Source organism: Ambystoma mexicanum, chromosome 3p, assembly GCF_040938575.1.
Source record: "Ambystoma mexicanum isolate Mex_15411 chromosome 3p, UKY_AmexF1_1, whole genome shotgun sequence".
Lineage (NCBI taxonomy): Eukaryota > Metazoa > Chordata > Amphibia > Caudata > Ambystomatidae > Ambystoma > Ambystoma mexicanum.
In genome coordinates this window covers 787721992-787740713 of record NC_090925.1, presented here as the reverse complement: position 1 = coordinate 787740713, position 18722 = coordinate 787721992, and the positions used below count along the sequence as shown (strand labels likewise).

At 46.3% G+C, this 18722-nt stretch overlaps 1 protein-coding gene across 1 annotated transcript in view; it reads right to left on the bottom strand.

The window, feature by feature from the left end:
* Positions 1-18722, bottom strand: part of LOC138580880 (butyrophilin subfamily 1 member A1-like) — a 99143-nt gene that overhangs the window by 38934 nt on the left and 41487 nt on the right. The window contains exons 4-6 of the mRNA XM_069651772.1: positions 7708-7740; positions 2988-3008; positions 2106-2126 (exon numbers count right to left, since the gene is read on the bottom strand). Of these exons, the coding sequence (XP_069507873.1) occupies positions 2106-2126; positions 2988-3008; positions 7708-7740 (75 nt within the window). The remainder of the gene's footprint in view (positions 1-2105; positions 2127-2987; positions 3009-7707; positions 7741-18722) is intronic.

Genomic DNA, 18722 nt, shown 5'->3' with positions numbered 1-18722 from the left:
AGGTGTTATTACCACCCAACTAGAGTGCCATCCTGTGTAACAACTGTCGCCTACCGCCGTCGACTACTGCAGACCCCTGTCCATTCACCTTATCCTGGGTACCCTGTCACCTGTATTGGGTAAGCCTTCTGTAGTGATATTGTATTGCTCTGATTGGGATTGCTTCCATTGTCTAACCTGGTTGCTTGCCTTACAGTGGTCAGGGCGGTCTTTCCGGCGTTCCTGGTTCCAGGCTGACGGCACTCTGCACCTGTGGCCTCAAAGATTGCACGAGCAGTAATATTGCTATTTTGCTTGTGTGGTACTTGGGGACGGAGGTTTCATCATCTACACAACTATCAAGTCCTAACACCAGGCCCCAGAAGGCCGTGTGGATGATGCAGAGGGTCTTGGATTTGATGCTTGCAAGTCACTGGGAGATTTTTTAGGGCAGGAGAGATGCAGTCCCTGGGCTTGAGGCCAAGGTTAGTCTTGCAGTCCTATTCTGGATTAGTTGGAGGGGGGAAAGGGGGAGAGAGGAAGATTGAGGAAGGGGCTGTTGCAGTTGTCAAGCCTAGAGAGAACCAGGGCTCTGGAGACATTGAGCTTCTGGGGGAAGGTGAGGAAAGGTAGAATGCCCCTGAGAAGGTGGAGCTCAAGGTTTGATTTCTTGGCAAGGTCCAGGATGTGTGGAGAGAGAGAGGATTCAAAGATGATCCCAAGGTTTTTTGCCTCACAGGTGGTTGAAGGGATGGGACCCAAGGATTCAGGCCAGACAGAGGGGTCGAAACAAGGAGTAGGCGTCCCAATGAATAGGATCTCTGTCTTACTGGCATTAAGGCAGAGATCATTGGCAGAACACCATGCCTGAATAGCAGTCAGGCCGTCATGTATGAGTTAGGAGGAGGAAGAGGTAGAGGATGGCAGCTTGAAGGAGAGCTGTGTGTTGTCTGCATAACACTGGAAATGAGATGAGAATGTAGAGATAAGCTAGGCCAGAGGGGCGAGGTAGATATTGAAGAGCCATGGCGATAGAATGCAGCCCTGACGGACGCCACAGGTAGAGTGTGTGGTGGAGAGGAGAAAAGGACCCAGTTGCACTTGGGAGGGTCTGTTAGAAAGTAAGGAGGATAGCCATACCAGTGCCCTGTCCATGATGCCTAGGGTATCACGGAGGCGGTTTATGAGGATGTAGTGGTTGACTGTGTCAACTGGCCATTTCGGTATGGAGGGTCGGTTTGGGGATGACCAGCTTCTCAATGAGTTTGCCCAAGAAAGGGGTGATAGAGATAAGGCGACAGAATTACCGGCGGGATACCGGCAAACTTATAATGATGTCCAATGACTTAATTGAAGTTGTAAATCTGCTACTAGTGTAATATAAATGCCTTACGGGGTCTGCCTTCAGCCACACGATTTATAAGCACTCTGCGTGTCCTTCACTGAAGTCCTGTTAAAAACAAGCATTGGCAAAGGCAACAGTTTTGGCTTGCATATAAGTATTCAGCTTTTGCCAGGCACTGCTAGTATAAGCCCAGATACTCACACCATTTTGCACCTGCTACCATCAATGGGCAGTTAATGCCACTACGGCTTTGCCTGGCAAGAGCCTTTCCCATGCCTACACAAAAGCCTGTACTGTTGGCATTGCAAATGCTTGCTTTGCAATGCTGGGTGTACAAGCTAGCTTCTTTGACATGGCTTGGCCATTGAGATGATGTTTAGTTATCTCTGCTTTCACTCATGGCGTCCTGCATGGACTTCCTGGAGGCAAAGCAAACAGATGCGCATCGAGGTTGCATGGTGGGTCTCCATCCCCTTCTGGAGAGGATGGTGCAATTTTTCCTGAAATACTGTACTAGGTGGTTCTGATATAAGGTAGCAGCAGTGCAATGGCCCATAGGAAAATGAGGATGTTTTAGGACAGCATGATCGGTGACCCCGACGTGTGATGTGGCTGAGCCTGCCTAAACCCCAACAGCTTTTCCGAGGCACCCACCTCTTGGAGGCTTTCCAGATTGCCATAGAGGGCCCTCCACCTCTGCTCTAGTGGCCAGCGAACACAAATGCCCTAATTTAACAGGTACAAAAAAGATATTCTATTTTAAACTGAAAAAAAGACTCACCCACTTTGGCGGAAAGTTCTCCTGCAAGAAGAAAAACCACAGTGAAAATCATTGATTTTGAGAAGGCATATGAGGTTTGAAAAAGAACCATGCTACATGCTGTACAGTAAGTACACTGTTTCAATGTCTTTCTGATTATTGACAAAAAGATAATAACATTTGATTTTGGGAAAAAAGAAAATCATTGATTGGCACGGAAAGGAGCCGACCCCTCAGCCTGGTTTGAGAAGTGGCAGTATCATGCTCCATCAGATTAGCGGGGGGGAGGGGGGTGGGCGCGCACGCCCTGCCATACATGTGGAAGTTAGGCACTGACATACATGGGGAAGTTTAATGAAGGGCTCTGACACCAGGTGGAAGATTTATCTTTTGCTAATTAACCCCCGTAGATGAAAGGGATCATTATTGGCCCGCTTGATCTCCATCAGTGGTAGAGGGTGGTACACAGAGGGCATGCCCCTTCGCTCTTTTCTCTATGCGCCACGTCTGATGGGGTGTCCAGTGGGCAGGTCCTGGGCACCACAATACGTTTAGCGTCAAAGGGCAGAGCCATAACCCTCCACCTGCCATATTGAGCTCTATGGGCATTTGGCGCGTTAGAAGAATTGAATAAATAAATAAATAAATCTACAGATGTAGTGCTCACGCAGAGCCCTTCCATCAGCGCACATATTGAATCGAAACAGCATTCATAAGAGCACATTTCCACTCGACTCAACAAGATTTACTCTGGCAATGGCAGGAAAGTAGAATCCATTGAGTATATATATTTTTAATTAAAATGGTAGAGCAAAACAGATGTATTGTATTTACTGCAAGTATAAAGGGGAACTATGGCTATAAACAAACCCATTTTCACTGTTTCCAAATACTGTAACTTACTGTTGGCTTCCTTTAATTTCTCTGTTAAAAAAGAAAAAACGCGTTAATGATAGTTTTTTTTAACACTGCACAATTTGAAGTGAATAATGATATATAACAGTGAGTGGAGAAAGTTAGTTAGTTTGTGAACACATAGCTTTATTTTGAGTTGCAAATTAATACCCGAATGGGCTGGTTCCATTGCTCTATTCGTGTAATAGGCTACAGTCATTTCTGTGTTACAATCCGTGTGCACATACAACTGATTTTTGTGTGTATATTAGAGTATGTGCTAAATTCAATGTGATTTTTTTAGTGTACATTCATTCTGCATTCATCATTTCACATGTGCTATATCCTCATATGCTAATTTTGCAATATTTAAATTTGCCATAGTATTCATTTCTGTGTGCTAACTGTTTTTGCCAAATGTTTGGACTTTAGCCCTTAACCAAACTCAGTCTAGCACTGTGGCTAAGAAAATAATACACCAGGTTCCCCGGAAGACTGTTTCGCGTGTTAGAATGCGCTCAAACCCAAAACATTCAACACTGTGGGGCAGTGTACTATCAAGAACGTTTGATGTTGGCAGGCCCTGATAAACATGATGTTTGTGCCTGTTTGTGTGCGTTGGGTGGTGCAACACTAACCACAGGCACCACTAAAGTGAAAAAGACCTCTTTAATCTACTCTCCTTTCTTTGAGCTTTGCATACACTCTAGATCTTCTCTACCTTTCTTCTCCCTGTGTCCCTTCTTGTAAACTTTCTCAGCTTTGGATAAGCCCCACCCTTCGCTCCAGCCACCGCTCCGTGCATACGGCCGAGCAGCAGTGGCATAAATCCAAGCAAACTCTGATCTTCTGTCTTCACCTCACTCTGTCTATAGCTCTATGCTTCTTTCGGCTAAACAAAGTTACTTTAACAATCTATTCTCCGGTTATAGGTCAAAGGATGGACTGAAAAGGGTCGAATGACAAAAGGTTCGAGTCAATAGTCTCGAAAACAAAAGGTTGGAATTTTTTTTTATTTTTAATATATCACTTTTTTTTACCTACATGGAAACCTAAAAATAAATATATAAATTAAAAAAAAAATTGAACCTTTGGTTTTCGACCCTATTGACTCTCACCTTTTGCATTCGAGCCTTTTGTAATCAATCCTTTCACTGGACACCCTATTCTCCTGCTCCCTCCAATCCTACATCTCTCTCCGACTCTGAATCTGCTAACAATTTCTCTTCTAAAATCTCTCTCCATTCTTTCTTAATCTTCGATTCCTCTCCCTGCTCCCTCCTCTCCTGAGTCTCTTCACACCCCTTCTCCCCAATATCTGAATCTGTTAACTATCTTTTTTACGCAAAGCCCACCCCACTGCTGCTCCTAGCAATCCTCTTCTTCATCTGTTATCTCTTTGGTCTATTCTTCACTCCTCCCCATCTCACTTTTTTAACTCCTTTCTCCGTTCTTCCACTGTGCCGCCCCTTTTCAAGCATGCGTCTAGCCTCCTTATTCTCAAGAAGCCTACTCTTGACCTTTCCCTCCCCTCTAATTTCCGCCAGATCTCACTTCTACCCGCTCTCTCTAAACTACTTGGATGTATCATCTACTGAGAGGTTTTGGGCTTTGTTTCCCTAAATTCACCTCTGCCTTCCTATCAATCTGGCTTCCGACCCACCACTCTACTGAAACTGCTATTCTGGCTGTCTCTGAATACCTGTTATCCTGCTGCTACTCTTAACTCTCTTCCCTCCTAGTTCTCCTTGACCTTTCGTCCGCCTGCAATATGGTCTATCACTCAATACTTCTTTCCTCTCTCAGCCAGTTCGCCTTTCGTGATTCTGTCCTTGACTAGTTCTGCTCTTACCTCTCTAACCGTACCTTTTCTGTCACTGGGGCTGGGAACTCTTCTTCTGTCCTTCCCCTCTCTCATACAGTACCCCAAGGCACTGTCTTGGGTCCTTTGCTCTTCTTCCTATACTCTACTCCTTTGGCCTCTATCATCGCTTCTTTTGGTCTTCCCTATCATCTTTATGTGGATGATAGGCAAATTATCTTGCCTTTTTCCTCCTTCTCTGATTCTATTCACTCTGTCCTAACTGCCTGCTTTCTATCCAAGCCTGAATGTCATCTCACTACCTCCATCTTATCCTGTCTAAAACAGGGGTACTTTTCTTTCCTGCCTCCTTGATTCCCACACCCCTTCCTCCCTTATCCATTTCCTTTCCTACTACCTCTCTTCCGATCCCTGCTTCTGCCCGTAACCTGGCCATCACGTTCAACGCCTCTCTTTCCTTTAACACATATTGCTTGTAACCCTAGATCCTGTTGTTCCCAGCACTTTAATATTGGCAAGGCCTGTGGCTTTCTCACCTTTGAAGCTCCCTTGCTTCTCGTTTCTTCTTTCGTCTTTTCACACCTGTTCTATTGTTTTAGTCTCCTCCTTGGGCTTCCTGCCTACCAGCTGGCCCCTCTTCGTTCTATCTATCATGCTTTTTCACATGCTCTTTGTGTCGTCTCCCCAGTGACTAGTTCGGCATCCTTCCTCCCTCTCATTAAACTTTCCGGACCTTGTTTTGCATTTTCATTATTACCGTATCATGTTTAGTCCTATGTACAGCTCTTAGGTGTGAGGCGCTATACAAATAAAATAAAACAATTAAAAAATACAAAATGTGACAGGTTAAAACTCACGATTGTCAGTAACCTGGCTTGCTGTCTTTAAAGCCTGAACAGCCATATGAGTGCAATAATACCTGAAGCACTCCTGACTCTGCCCACCTCTCCTTCCCCTAATGTTCCTGCGGCTTATCATCGCCCGCCTCTTTGATATCCTCAACAATATACAGGTTTTCCTAACACATTCTTTTACCGCCAAGACACAATCTTGCTCCTGCCCTGCCTAATTGTTCTATGGAAAAATCTCACTGTACCATATGCAGACCTAATAGTTCCCTAAAACTCCCCAAAACTCTTCTCTTCAAAACCATATCTAACATCAAAGGAGGCCACAATGTGGATTAACTCCTTCCTAGATAACCGTTCCATGAGAGTATTCTCCCCTATCTCTGCAGCGGATCCAGTACCCATTACATGTGGAGTGCCTCAGGGATCCTGTGTCCCTCCAACTATGTACAACATATTTACTCAGCCCTTGTTCGATATTCTGGATATGTTGGGTGTCTCATATACTAACTATGCTAACGACACCCAGATTCTTATCTCCATCCAAGGAGATTATAACACAGACACTGCATTGATCAACAAAATATATTTGATCATATAAACCTGGATGGCCACACACGGTCTTTGCCTCAATGATGATAAGACCGAGCTCTTACTCATCGGGTCAACTAACAAACTAAACAAACTTTCCCACCAGTACAATTCCTTCATTATTGATGGAATCAACATTAAAGTCTCAAAGGAGGTAAAAACCTTAGGTTTTTATCTGGATTCATCTCTGAACCTTAATAAGCAAGTTAATGGCACAGCCTCGGCCACCAGCTATACTTGTAAACTGATCTATGCATGCAAACTGTTTCTTTCCACGGAAACCTGAAGCACGTGCCCTCATGTTATCAAAGCTGGACTAGTGTAATACTCTATACCTCAGTACTAGTAAATATAACATCAACAAGCTACAAACACTCCAAAACAATGCCTTGAGATCTGCCTTAGGTATCCCGAAAACCCAACATATTTCTCACACCAGGCACTCCACTAACTGGCTATCTATACATGACAGAATAAAGTTAAAATCCCTAAACCTTACCTTCAAATGTCTGGCCAACATGGCTCCACAATACCTTGTGGAGAGATTTACCAGACACACTTCAGAACGCCCTATAAGAATGGTGCAAACCAACAGCCCCAGGATCCCTGATACAAACAAAAAAACACTGGAGGAACTAGCGTCCCGGTTGTGGCAAACCACTTCTGGAACTCGATGCCTGACTCCATCAGAGCCATACCATCCTTTCAAACCTTCAAAAATGCAGTAAAAGTTTGGCTGCGGTCCTCTGACTGCTGTGTATGACCTGTGAATAATGATGGCCCTTCCAAACCTGTAAACTTAATCACTGTTGTAACTAACCTGTAAATAACTGTCCCCATATTGTCTGTAACTATGTTTATTAACTGTACTATGTATATTGCTGACTTCTCTTTCCCTAGAGAGAGTAATACTGTTGTAAATAACTGATAATTAGCCAAAATGTAAATGTAAACTGGATTCCCTTCTCTATGTTTGTAAACTTTGAATGTTCTGCGCCCAGATACCTCAGGGTTGGGCGGGTCATATAAATGAAAAAAAAAGGAACTAACCTTTAGCTTGTAACTTTAGCTAGCCACTCAGGTGTCTCCACTCGGCCATCCAGCACAGAAGCAACAAAGAAAGCTACAACATATATAAACCCGCCCTGTAAATGCCCAACCCTGCACACAAAATGCCTGTCCTATTACAAAGTACAGTGACAACTACATCAGGGCGGGTTGAAAATGTCTGCATAAAATGGTGCCCTCTTCCAGAACTTTTCCATGGCCCTTGACCATTCAACCAATGCAGGGACTGGTGAATGGTCTATCCCATTTGCCTTATTTTCCCACCCCTTCAGTGAAGAGTGGTCAGGCAGGGGGGTGGGGCAGACTCACCATCGCCCATCTCCCCAGAGAGATGCAATGCCGAGGAGAGCGCATGCGCAAAAATAGTGCAGGTAATCTTTAAAGGACACAGGTTTCTTACCTACTTCTCTTTGCAGCTCACAGGGCGACTTTGCTAAGGAAGAAAAGGAACCATGATTAGCCATGTCTCATCCTCATCAGCCTCGCAATCAGGTCACGTGCTTTGTTAAGTTTACTAGGTACACTTTGGGCCTCATTCCGAGTACGGCGCTAACCAATGGCGCTATTAACGCCTTGGTTGACGGCGTACACGGACCGGCAGCGCCTTGGTGGATGGCGGAATTACCGCCCCATTCCAAGGTTGGCGGGGCGGTAATTCCCCATTCACCAAGGCTCTTCCCCATTCCCAAATGAGCCCCCATAGGGCTCAATGGGAATGGGGAAGATGCAAATAACGGTGACCGTTCATTACGGTCACCGTTATTGGCTTGGAGGCCCCTTTGCGCCCTCGACTTTAACACCTGCTCAAAGCAGGCGTTAAGGGCGAGGGCGCAAAGGGAACTCGGAGTATGGCGGTAAGGGATCACCGCCACCGGTCTCGTTACCGGTGGCCGCTATCCCTTAACGCCATACTCGGAATGAGGCCCTTTGTGTTGCTTTAATAGAGAACCTAGATAAGCAGGGCAAACATATTCCAGCAGAACAAGGGCACACGAGCAGAGGCTTTCCCACACGTCACAGAAATAGTTGATTGGAATGTCCTCCCACATAGAGTGGTTTGATCAAATCCAGTAACAAACTGTGGCGGCTGGTGATTTTTTTTTGATTGCAGAAGGGTACATGTTTGCCATAAATATGTGGGAGGGCCTGTGCCTAGCACAAGAACCCGAACCAACAAAGGATGGTTCGAGGTGATGTGGAGAGGTGTCCCCGTGAATATTTTAAAATATATGTGTTCACACGGGGTATTTTAAACAAACCTTTCTGTGAAAAATTGGGTACAAAGCCACACAGTTTGCAAGCAGTGTTGTAGGGTGAAAGAAACTATAGATGCAAATCATCAATAGTGCACAGGAGAATTTCCAAACGCATTTTCATGATACGTTTTCCCACAATATATGCCAGTATAAAAACGTTTTCATGCTGGCTGCGCAAAATGCCATTAATGATATTAGAAGAAAACCTGTCAATTCTGGCTCTGTCAATATATGTCAGTATCCCCATGTAAGAACATACTTCAGTTGGATGTGCAAGTAAAAATGCCATGCCACAATAAAGAAAATGTCCGCCTGGGTGCACCAATGTAGGCCAGTATGGCCACGTAATAACACATACCATGTTTGCTTTACCATTGATGCACAGAAGAAAATGCCATGTCACAGTAAGAAAACCCGTCCTTACTGGATGCCATACTGTAGGCCAGCCTCGTCACATAATAACTTTTATGTTTGCTTTACTCTTGATGCCCAGTTAAAAATGCCATGCCATAGTGAGAAAATAAAGCCAGACTGGCTACCTCAATGTAGCGCAGTATAGACACATACTAATGCTTATCATGTTTTCTTACTTTTTATGACCAGTAAAAAATGCCATGCCACTGTAAGAAAATAAAGCTAGACTGGCAGAATCAAAGTAGGCCAGTCTAGCCGCGTAATAACACTTATCATGTTTGATTTACCATTGATACCATGTACAAAATGCCATGTCCAAGTAAGAATATTTGTTTAAATGACAGCCACATAAGCTCTGCTACCCTCACCCCTCCCCTTAGCCCCCACCCTAAATCAGCACTGCCAGCCCAGCACACATGCAAGCAAACATATTCACACAGCATTCACTCGCTAATTCACTACGCTACTATACACCATACTGTTAAGATGGATTTCTAAACTCTGACCTGGTGGGCAGAAGTTTAGGATGGCACCCTAGTTTAGTGGAACAAGGGAACCTTCTGTACAAACCAGACCAATCTACGGTAGCTTGGCAGGTGGTCAAGACTAAGTCTCAGGAGGGGTGAGAGTGATCAGAGGCCCACAATGAGCGCACACAGTAAAACTCCACAGAATACTCTTAGAGAAGTGTATATCAAAAATACATTTATTAGAGGCCTTATAACTAAACACAAATAAACCACAGTAATAATACACATTTACCACACACACCTTACACTATTTACCATATATACAAATGCGTCTCGCCTAGTACGGATAATAGAGGGAACAAAACCACAACCTGCAACAGAAGAGGTAAGTTAACACAAATATCGCATTAGGCAGTTCTTCATAGTCGAACCCTAACTTATGCAGTCCAGCCCTTCGAAGTGGGGAGCCTGTGCCTAAAAGTCCAGCAGCGCGTTACCAAAGCGCTGTTGTGCGTAAAAGCGAAAGCGAGCCCTCTTCAGGGAGCTGTAGCGGTTTAGGAATGGGCTTGAGGTGATGAAGAGTCATGTCCTATTATTTGAGAAGGGTTTACCCTTGCAGTTAGAGCAACCTTTAAGTTTCGGGAACGGATAGGGAGCACAGGCTAGCCCAGCAAAGGTGAATATCTTTTTCAGGGATTCTCGTGCGTAAAGAACAATGCTTGTGCCAGGGGGAACCAGTAAATGAGGCAAGTACTCACCTACCCTTGACACAGTCCGGGTCAAACTTTGCCAGTCTAGTCCAGGTCGTGTGTAGGTTTAACCGCTGCAGTTACACGTTGCTCCAGGTTCTAAGCGCTGCGGGACGGGACGATTGTCCGTGGCAGGACAGTAGCCTTTTCTCAGCTCTTGGTGAAGAAAAAAGGGCAGTTCCAGTGCAGCACGTCTCAGGACAGAAGGGGGCAGGCAGGCAGGGCTCCTACAATGGCTGTCACCACAGCAGGGCTACACAGGAACTGCAAATGCCTGCGGCATGGCGTACTCTCGTAAATCACGACCCAGAGGAGTTAGGACAACAAGTTTTGGCAGGAGAGCGCCCACGAAAACAAGTTGGTGATTCCCAAAGTCTCAAGTGTCAGCTTGGGACAGCGGCGCTCCTATACGATATCCCGGGTTCAAGCTGGTCAGTTAACTGGTTGGCCCAGGAAACCTCCAAAGACGCTCTTTTCGAGGGTACGCAGGAGGTGCCGAGAGTAGTTGGTCCCACTACTCCAAAGGGTCAAAGTGCCCTTGCAGGCTTTCTGTGATCGATTACAAAAGCAGGGGTCAGATGGGACAACATTGGGGTCAGGGTGCCAAACCTTCCAGCACGTCTCCGGAGGTTCCACAGGCCTGCTCTTTGATTTCAGGATACTTGGCTCCTTCTCTAGTTTGGTGTGAACTTCAGTTGATTGACCTGGAATGGATGTAGAGCCCCTTGTCTTATCCAAGATTCGTTTCACACTCAAATCTGGGATAGCCAATGGAAGATCTGCTCTGTTGCATTCATGTCAGGTGGGGGCCAATCACGCCCCATGGTGGTTCAAGTCATTCAGGCATACCAGACATACTGGCACCAGTAGTATGGATTGGGGCCAGACAGTCCCAACCCACTTCCTGGGCACTAGCACAAGTGACATGCAGCAGCCCGCGAAAGATGTGGTTTTTCGCAGTAGGCTGCTAACCCAAATAAGGAATTCCCCTGAGTCACTCGACCTGGGGCAAGGCATAGGGACAAAATGGCCAAAGGATAGAACAAAAGACTTCGGGGCACAGCCTTTTTCGGCACTGGCCACAGTCTTGAGCCAAACGCAGTAAATGTGTTTTGGTTCAGTAAAAAGAAGTAAAAATACGTTAAAGGTAAACTGCTGCCACCAGTTTGTCCTTTGCACACTTGTACAATCACCAAAAAATCCTTAGAGGGTGGCTAGGGCCATAAACTAAAAGGACCCCAAGTCAGGGTACTTTGAGGTACTTGGCACATATGGCAACATAGTCAAAGACTAAGGGAAACATAGTTTCCCAGTAATGACAGCCTGAAGGACGTGTCCGTTTCCCCATAACAGATGAGCAAAAGCCCAGAGGAGCGCAGATAAAGGCAGGTTAGGTAAGCCAAACAAAAGCAAAAGGTTTTGGAGGGTCCATAAATGGAGGGAAATTTGCAACTAAGGGAAATCTTTGCTAAAACACACCTCTCCCAGACCAAGGACAGGGGGAATTAATCCACCCCTGGATGAGTGTCATATTCAGGCAGACTAAACATTCTGGAGAACCCATCAGGGTTGCTATGTTGTACACCTGGCATGTGCTCAATGGTGAAGTCAAACCCTTCCAAGCTTATGGACCAAGTGAGCAACTTTGGATTATCTCCCTTTATGTTCATTAGCCACTTTATAGGCTTATGGTCAGTTTGCACAGTGGAGTGGGTCCCATAGAGGTAGGACCTCATCTTCCTTAGGACCCACATGACAGAGAAACATTCTTTCTCTACAATGTACCACCTGAGCTCTCTGTCCTTAACCTGGCGACAAATGAATCCAATCGGATATTCCTTGCCTTTCTCATCTACCTGTGATAGTACAGCACCTATGCCAGTGTCAGAGGCACCTGTCTGCACAATAAAAGCATGTTTGTAGTCAGGGGCCCCTAGAACACAGGCCTGGCACAGGGAGTCTTTTAAGCCATCGAAGGCCTTCTCACACTCCTCAGATCAAGAGACCTTCTTGAGTTTCTTCGGAGTAGTGAGAGCAATCAGAGGGGCAGCTAGTCTGCCATCAAATTTCGGTAATACCCAGTGAGACCTAAGAAGGCTCTCACTTTGGTTTGTGTAGTGGGGGTCGGCCAGCTTTGTACTGCTTGTACTTTACTGAGTAGAGGCTGTATCCTCCCTCCACCTACTTCATGTCCAAGGTAGACCACTGATCCTTGTCCAATCTGGCCCTAACCAGCCTTTATGGTCAAGTGGGCCTTCTGAAGAGCCTTTAACAGTATTCCCAGGTGTTCCACATGTTCCTTCCAGGTGGCACTGAAAACTGCTATATCATCCAGATATGCAAAGAAGAATTCATCCAACCCATTTAGGACATGATTCACCTGCCTTTGAAAAGTGGCAGGTGCATTTTCCTATCCAAAGGGCATTCAACTGAAATAGTAAAGGCCCTCTGGGGATGAAAATGCTGTCTTCTCCTTGGCATGTCCTGCTAGGGCTATTTGCCAAACCCTGCATTGAGGTCAAATGTGCTGAGGTACTTGGAGGCACCCAAGGTGTCCACCAGCTCATCCGTTCTATGCAGGGGGTGAGCATCTGTCCTGGTGAGCAGCATTCAGAGCCCTGTAGTCCACACAGAACCTCAGTTCAGAGGTATCTGTCTTTGGCACCAGAACCACAGGAATGGACCATGGACCCCAGAGGGCTCAATCACCCCAAGATCCAACATCTTGTTGATCTCAGTTTTGATGTTTGATCTCACCTTGTCTGACATCCTATACCCTCTACCTTTGGTAGGTACACTGTCCCCTGTATCAATTTCATGTTTGCACCAAGGTGTCAAACCAGGAGTTAGTGGGAAAAAGGGGGTGAGCTGTCAGAGCAAAGTTCTTACTTCCTCTTGTTGGGCAGGAGTCAGATGAGGGGCCACTTTGACACCATCAAATGAGCCATCTGAAGGGCTACTTTGGAATAAGCCAGGTAGAGGTTCTGATTCCTCCTCTTCTATGTCAGATGCCAAACGTCATGCAGCTATTTCAACCCTAGGTATGAAAGCCTTGAGCCTATTTATGTGGAACACTTTGGGGCTTTGACCCAGCCTCCTAAGGTCCACTAACTAGTTTACCTCACCCAGCTGCTCTACAACCGTTTAAGGGCCTGGCCATGTATCCTGTAGGGCCTTATGCCTTATAGAGTTCATAATCAGGACTTCTTGGCCTGGGGTAAAGTGAATAAGTGAAGCCTTCTGGACATACCAATGTTTTACCACAGATTGACCAGCCTTCAATTTATCACTGGCTGGAGCCCCCAGTAGGACCAATCTCTTCCTTAACCCCAGCACAAAGTCTACTACATTGGTAGTGATAGAAGGAGTATGGAGCTCCCACCCTTCCTTGACTATGGCCAGTGGTCCCCGACAAGGTGACCAAAAAGAAGCTCAAAGGGGCTGAAACCAACACCCTATTGAGGTACATCTCTGTAGGCAAAGAGTAAGCATCACAACAGGAGATCACGCTTTCTCCTTTGGGGATTTACCAGTGCCCCAATCATGCTTTTGAGAGTTATATTAAATCTCTCAACTAAGCCATTTGTTTGTGGATGATAAGCCGATGAAAACTTATACGTGACCCCACACTCTTTCCACATGGCTTGCATGTACTTAGACATGAAGTAGCTTCCTCTGTCAGACACAACTTCTTTAGGGAAGCCAACCCTATTTAAAATTCCATGTAATGCTTTTGCAACTGACTTGGCAGTCACAGTCTTCAATGAGATGGCTTCAGCATATCTGGTTTCATGGTCAACCAGCACCAAGATAACCTATTACCACAGGATGTCTGATGGTCAAGGGGATGAACAATGTTGATCCCTACCCTCTAAAATGCACCCCCACCACAGGGAGTGGCACAAATTGAGCCTGGTTTGTTGAGCCACTTTTACCAGAAATCTAACAAGTGGCACAACTCCTACAATGGCATTCTACCTGGAGCCCTATCTTGGGCAAGTAGAAATGCATGGATAGCCTCTGCTTGGTTCTCTTGATCCCAAGGTAACCAATTAGGGGAAGTGCGTGTGCCAGTTGTAGGAGGAAGGGTCTTCCTTGAAGAGGGACCACCAACCTCCCATGGTCACCTTCAGTAGATTCTGTGGGCTGACTGTACAGGAGTCCACCGTCCCAATAAATCCAATGTTTTGCAGGAGGTTCAGCCTCAAGCTGGGAACAGGCCTATCTACTTAGGCATTCTAAAGAGGTGCACGCACATTGGCCCTTACTAAACTCTTCCCTATCAGGACCACCTTCAACCAATAAACTATGTAGTTCCGGATGGTCCTGTGGGTTGAGAATTTTGGGCAGCACCTCTTCCGGGTCAGGTTCAGGTACTTGGCCAACTACCTCAACCTCACTGGCAAGTGAGTTAGGGGGAATATTCTCTTTCCCTCTTTTGAGTTTTTTGACTCCCTTAGCCTTGTGTTTCCCCTTTGGTTTTGGCTTATCCTTGGACTTGGCCAGGGCAGCCTTTTTGTGTGACCTTGTGCATGGTCTTTCTGCTGTGTCCTCCACAAGACCTAAGCCTGAGGTAATTTCTCAGCAGAATCTTTCCAGGGACTTGCCACTGTACACTCACAGGTATCCTTACTACTATGCCATTAGTGGTTAGATTTACAGGCATTGCTGGGCACTTGAGAGGGGACCATCAGTTACCTTGGTGGGCATCAAGGGAGCTCTGGCAAGCTCTTCTTAGTTTACCAAAGTTGAATCCACCACAGTTCTGCTGGCCCCAGTATCCCTAAGGGCAGGAGTGTCAACTCCATTGATTAGCACACTGTCTTTAAAGTAGTGCTTGGTATTATCAGGAATACTAGCATAAAGCTCTGAAACCCTAACCTCCCAGGAACCTACGGATACTAAGACTACTTCAGACTCTATCCCACTGGGGAAGCAGTCTGAAGCGAAGGATGCCTCTGTGACCATTTCTTCTTCCTCATAAGAGGGGAAGCCAGACTCACAGAGTGGACCCCTTCACATGGTCACTTGATCCAAAAGCCACACAAGATCCACTGGGTCTTGGGAAATAGGGCGGTTTAATGTAACCAGAGCTATGCTTGGGAGCATGACTCCCACTATTCTGAGCATTCTCATGTGACTTACCCTTACTATGCTTTTTGTGGCCCTTATGAGAGGAAGATTTATCAGTATCCCCACCCTCCTTATCTTTGTGCTTTTTCCCCTCCTCCTGCTTACCAGAAGCAGGCTTGTCCTTATAGGACACTCTGTGTGATACCCATAAATCTGCTGCAATGGCTCACCTCTTTGGATCTATCTCCTTAAAATCAGCCAAGTGCTACTTAAGATCAGGGGAACAAGAAGCAAGTATATGCTCAAGCATGACTGAACAAATCATATCCTCAAAGGTGGTGACCTTATAAACCTTCCAACTAGCCAGTCAAGTTTTTCAAGGAATCAGTTACATATGGGACCGAAGTACTTTCTTTTTGTAATCTCTGAATCTTTTCAAGTATTGGGCAGGAGTCTTCCCAAACTCCAAGACCAGAGTTTGCTTTAATTTTGCAAAGTCTTTTCTGTCAGCCTTTGACATTTCCATAATCGCACTGCAGCCAGAATGGGGTAGTCGACTGAGCAACCATGCAATCTTATCAGCATCCACTACCTCTTGCAGTTCACAGGCATACTCAAATGCAGTTAACCAGTCCATGATGTCATTCTTGTCATCATACATACTAAGCAGATCTTTGGGAAACCTTGAATGAGAGGAGAAGCCAGATCCATTAACAGATCCTCTATAGGAGCCATTGGCAGCTTGTAACTTGGCAAGGTCCAATTGGTGATCCGTGTCCTTCTGTTTCTCTGCTACCTCCAGTTCAAGATTAGCGAATGCGAAATTCAATCCCCTTCTGCTCAAACAGCAGCTCTTGTCTTTTGAATTCTAGAATGGCCTCGGTGTCAAAGCCAGCAAAAGAAACATGGGACTCTACATCATCCCTATCATAATTATACTCCTCTATGAAGGCAGCAACAGTCCTTTCAACACTGTTACTGAGAGCAGCCCCAGCACCTTCTGCACTGTGATAAGAGGGGAGCTGTGATTTGGCTTTCCTGCCATTCCATGATCTTCTGGATCATTTCAGATGTTGTTTCAGACTTGGAAGCACTTAAAGTTATATTCGCAATTGCTTCCATGCTATAAGTGAGACAGGTGGTTTACAGTAAAATTTAAACTAAGGTCATGGTGTTTCTTGTGTAAGTGTAACCTGCGTATTTGACCATTGCGCAACACTGGGTACATGCAATTAAATCCCACCACTGTACACCAATCGAGATGGATTTCTAAACTCTGACCTGGTGGGCAGAGGTTTAGGAGGCCACCCTAGTTTAGTGGAACAGGGGAACCTTTTTGACAAACCAGAACAATCTACGGTAGTATGGCAGGCGGTCAAGACTAAGGGCCTCCTTACGATTGCTGCCAAAATCCGGTCCGGGTTCCCAGAATGGGGAATTACCGGGCCATTCCGAGTTCGGAGGGCCCGGCAATTCCTCCCTCCATCAACCCGGGCCCGGACCTTCCCCATTCCCATTTCAGCCCTCATAAGGCTGAATGGGAATGGGGGGGGAGCAAACAACGGGCCGATTACGAGCGGCCCGCTGTTTGCTTCCTCTTCCCCTCACGGGACCCGGTAAGCACGCCTGGTTTGACAGGCGTTACCTACCGGTTCCCGCGAAGGGAGCTTGTAATGAGGCGGAACGGGTTTAACGGGTCCGCCTCCTTTAGCGGGTCCCGTAAACCTGTTCCGCCTCACTTGTAATGAGGCCCTAAGTCTCAGGAGGGGTGAGAGTGATCAGAAGCCCACAATGAGCACACACAGTAAAACTCCACAGAATACTCTTAGAAAAGTGTATATCAAAAATACATGTAGGCCTTATAGCTAAACACGAATCAACCATAGTAATAATAAACAGTTACCACACACGCCTTAGACTATTTACCATATATACAAATGCGTTTTCGCCTAGTGCGGATAATAGAGGGAACAAAACCACAACCTGCAACAGAAGAGGTAAGTTAACACAAATATCACATTAGGCAGCGCTTCAGAGTTGACCCTTAACTTATGTAGTCCAGCCCTATGAAGTGGGGAGCCTTGTGCTCAATAAACAGAAGTGCGTTAACAATGCGCGGCCGTGCGTAAAAGTGAAAGTGGGAACTCTACAGGGAGCTATATCATTTCCGGAAGTGGCTTGAGGTGATGAAGAACAGTGTCCTGTTATTCGAGCAGGGTCTACACTTGCATGTAGAGTGACTTTTGAGTTTCGGGAACGGCTAGGGAGCGCAGGCTAGCCCAGCTAAGGTGCATATCTTTTCAGGGCTTCTCGTGCATAAAGAACAATGGCTGTGCCAGGGGCCACCAGTAAGTGATGCAAGTACTCACCGACCCTCGACACAGTCTGGGCCAAACTTTGCCAGTCTAGTCTAGGTCGCTTGTAGGTTTAACCCATGCAGTTACACGTTGCTTGGCTGTCAGTGACTGCGAGACGGGACAATCATCCGTGGAGGGACAGTAGCCTTTTCTCAGCTCTCGGTGAAGAAAAAGGGACAATTCCAGTGCAGCACATCTCAGGGCCCAGGGGGGGGCAGACAGGCAGGACTCATACAAGGACCATCACCACAGCAGGGAAACATAGGGACCTCAAATGCTTGGGGTGTGACGCACTCTGATAAATCGTGACCCAGAGGAGCTAGGACAACGAGTTTTGGTGGAAGAGGGCCCAGGACCAGATGTTAGCAATTCCCAAAGTCTCAACTATCAACTCAGATGGCAGCGCTCTTATACGATACCCTGTGTTCGAACTGGTCACTTTGCTGGTTGGCCCAGGAACACTTCCGAAGAGGCTCTTTTCGAGGGTAAGCAGGAGCTGCAGAGAGTAGTTGGTCCCACTAGCCCAAAGGGTCAAATCACCATTGCAGGCCATCTTTGATTGATACAAAAGCAGGGGTCTGACGGGACAACAGCGGGCCTAAGTTGCCAAACCTTCCAGCACATCTCTGCCGGTTCCACAGGTCTGCTCTTTTATTTCAGGATACTTGGCACCTTCTGTAGTTCAGTGTGAACTTCAGTTGCTTGACCTGGAATGGATGCAGAGGCCCTTCTTTTATCCAAGATTCGTTTCGCGCTCAATTCTGGGCTAGCCAATGGAAGATCGTCTCTCTTGCATTCACGGTGTGGGCCAATCACGGGCCACGATGGTTCCAGTCATTCAGGCATACCAGACATACTGACACCAGTAGTGTGGAATGCGACCAGACAGTCCCAACCCTCCTCCTGGGCACTAGTACACGTGACATGCAGGATCCAGCGAAAGATGCGGTTTTCACAGGAGGCTGCATGCCCAAATAAGGAATACCCGGGTCACTCAACTTGGGGGAATGCGAAGGGACAGAACAAAAGACTTCGTTGCACAACCATTTTCAGCCCTGGCCACAGTCGTGAGCCAAACACGGTAAATAGGTTTTTG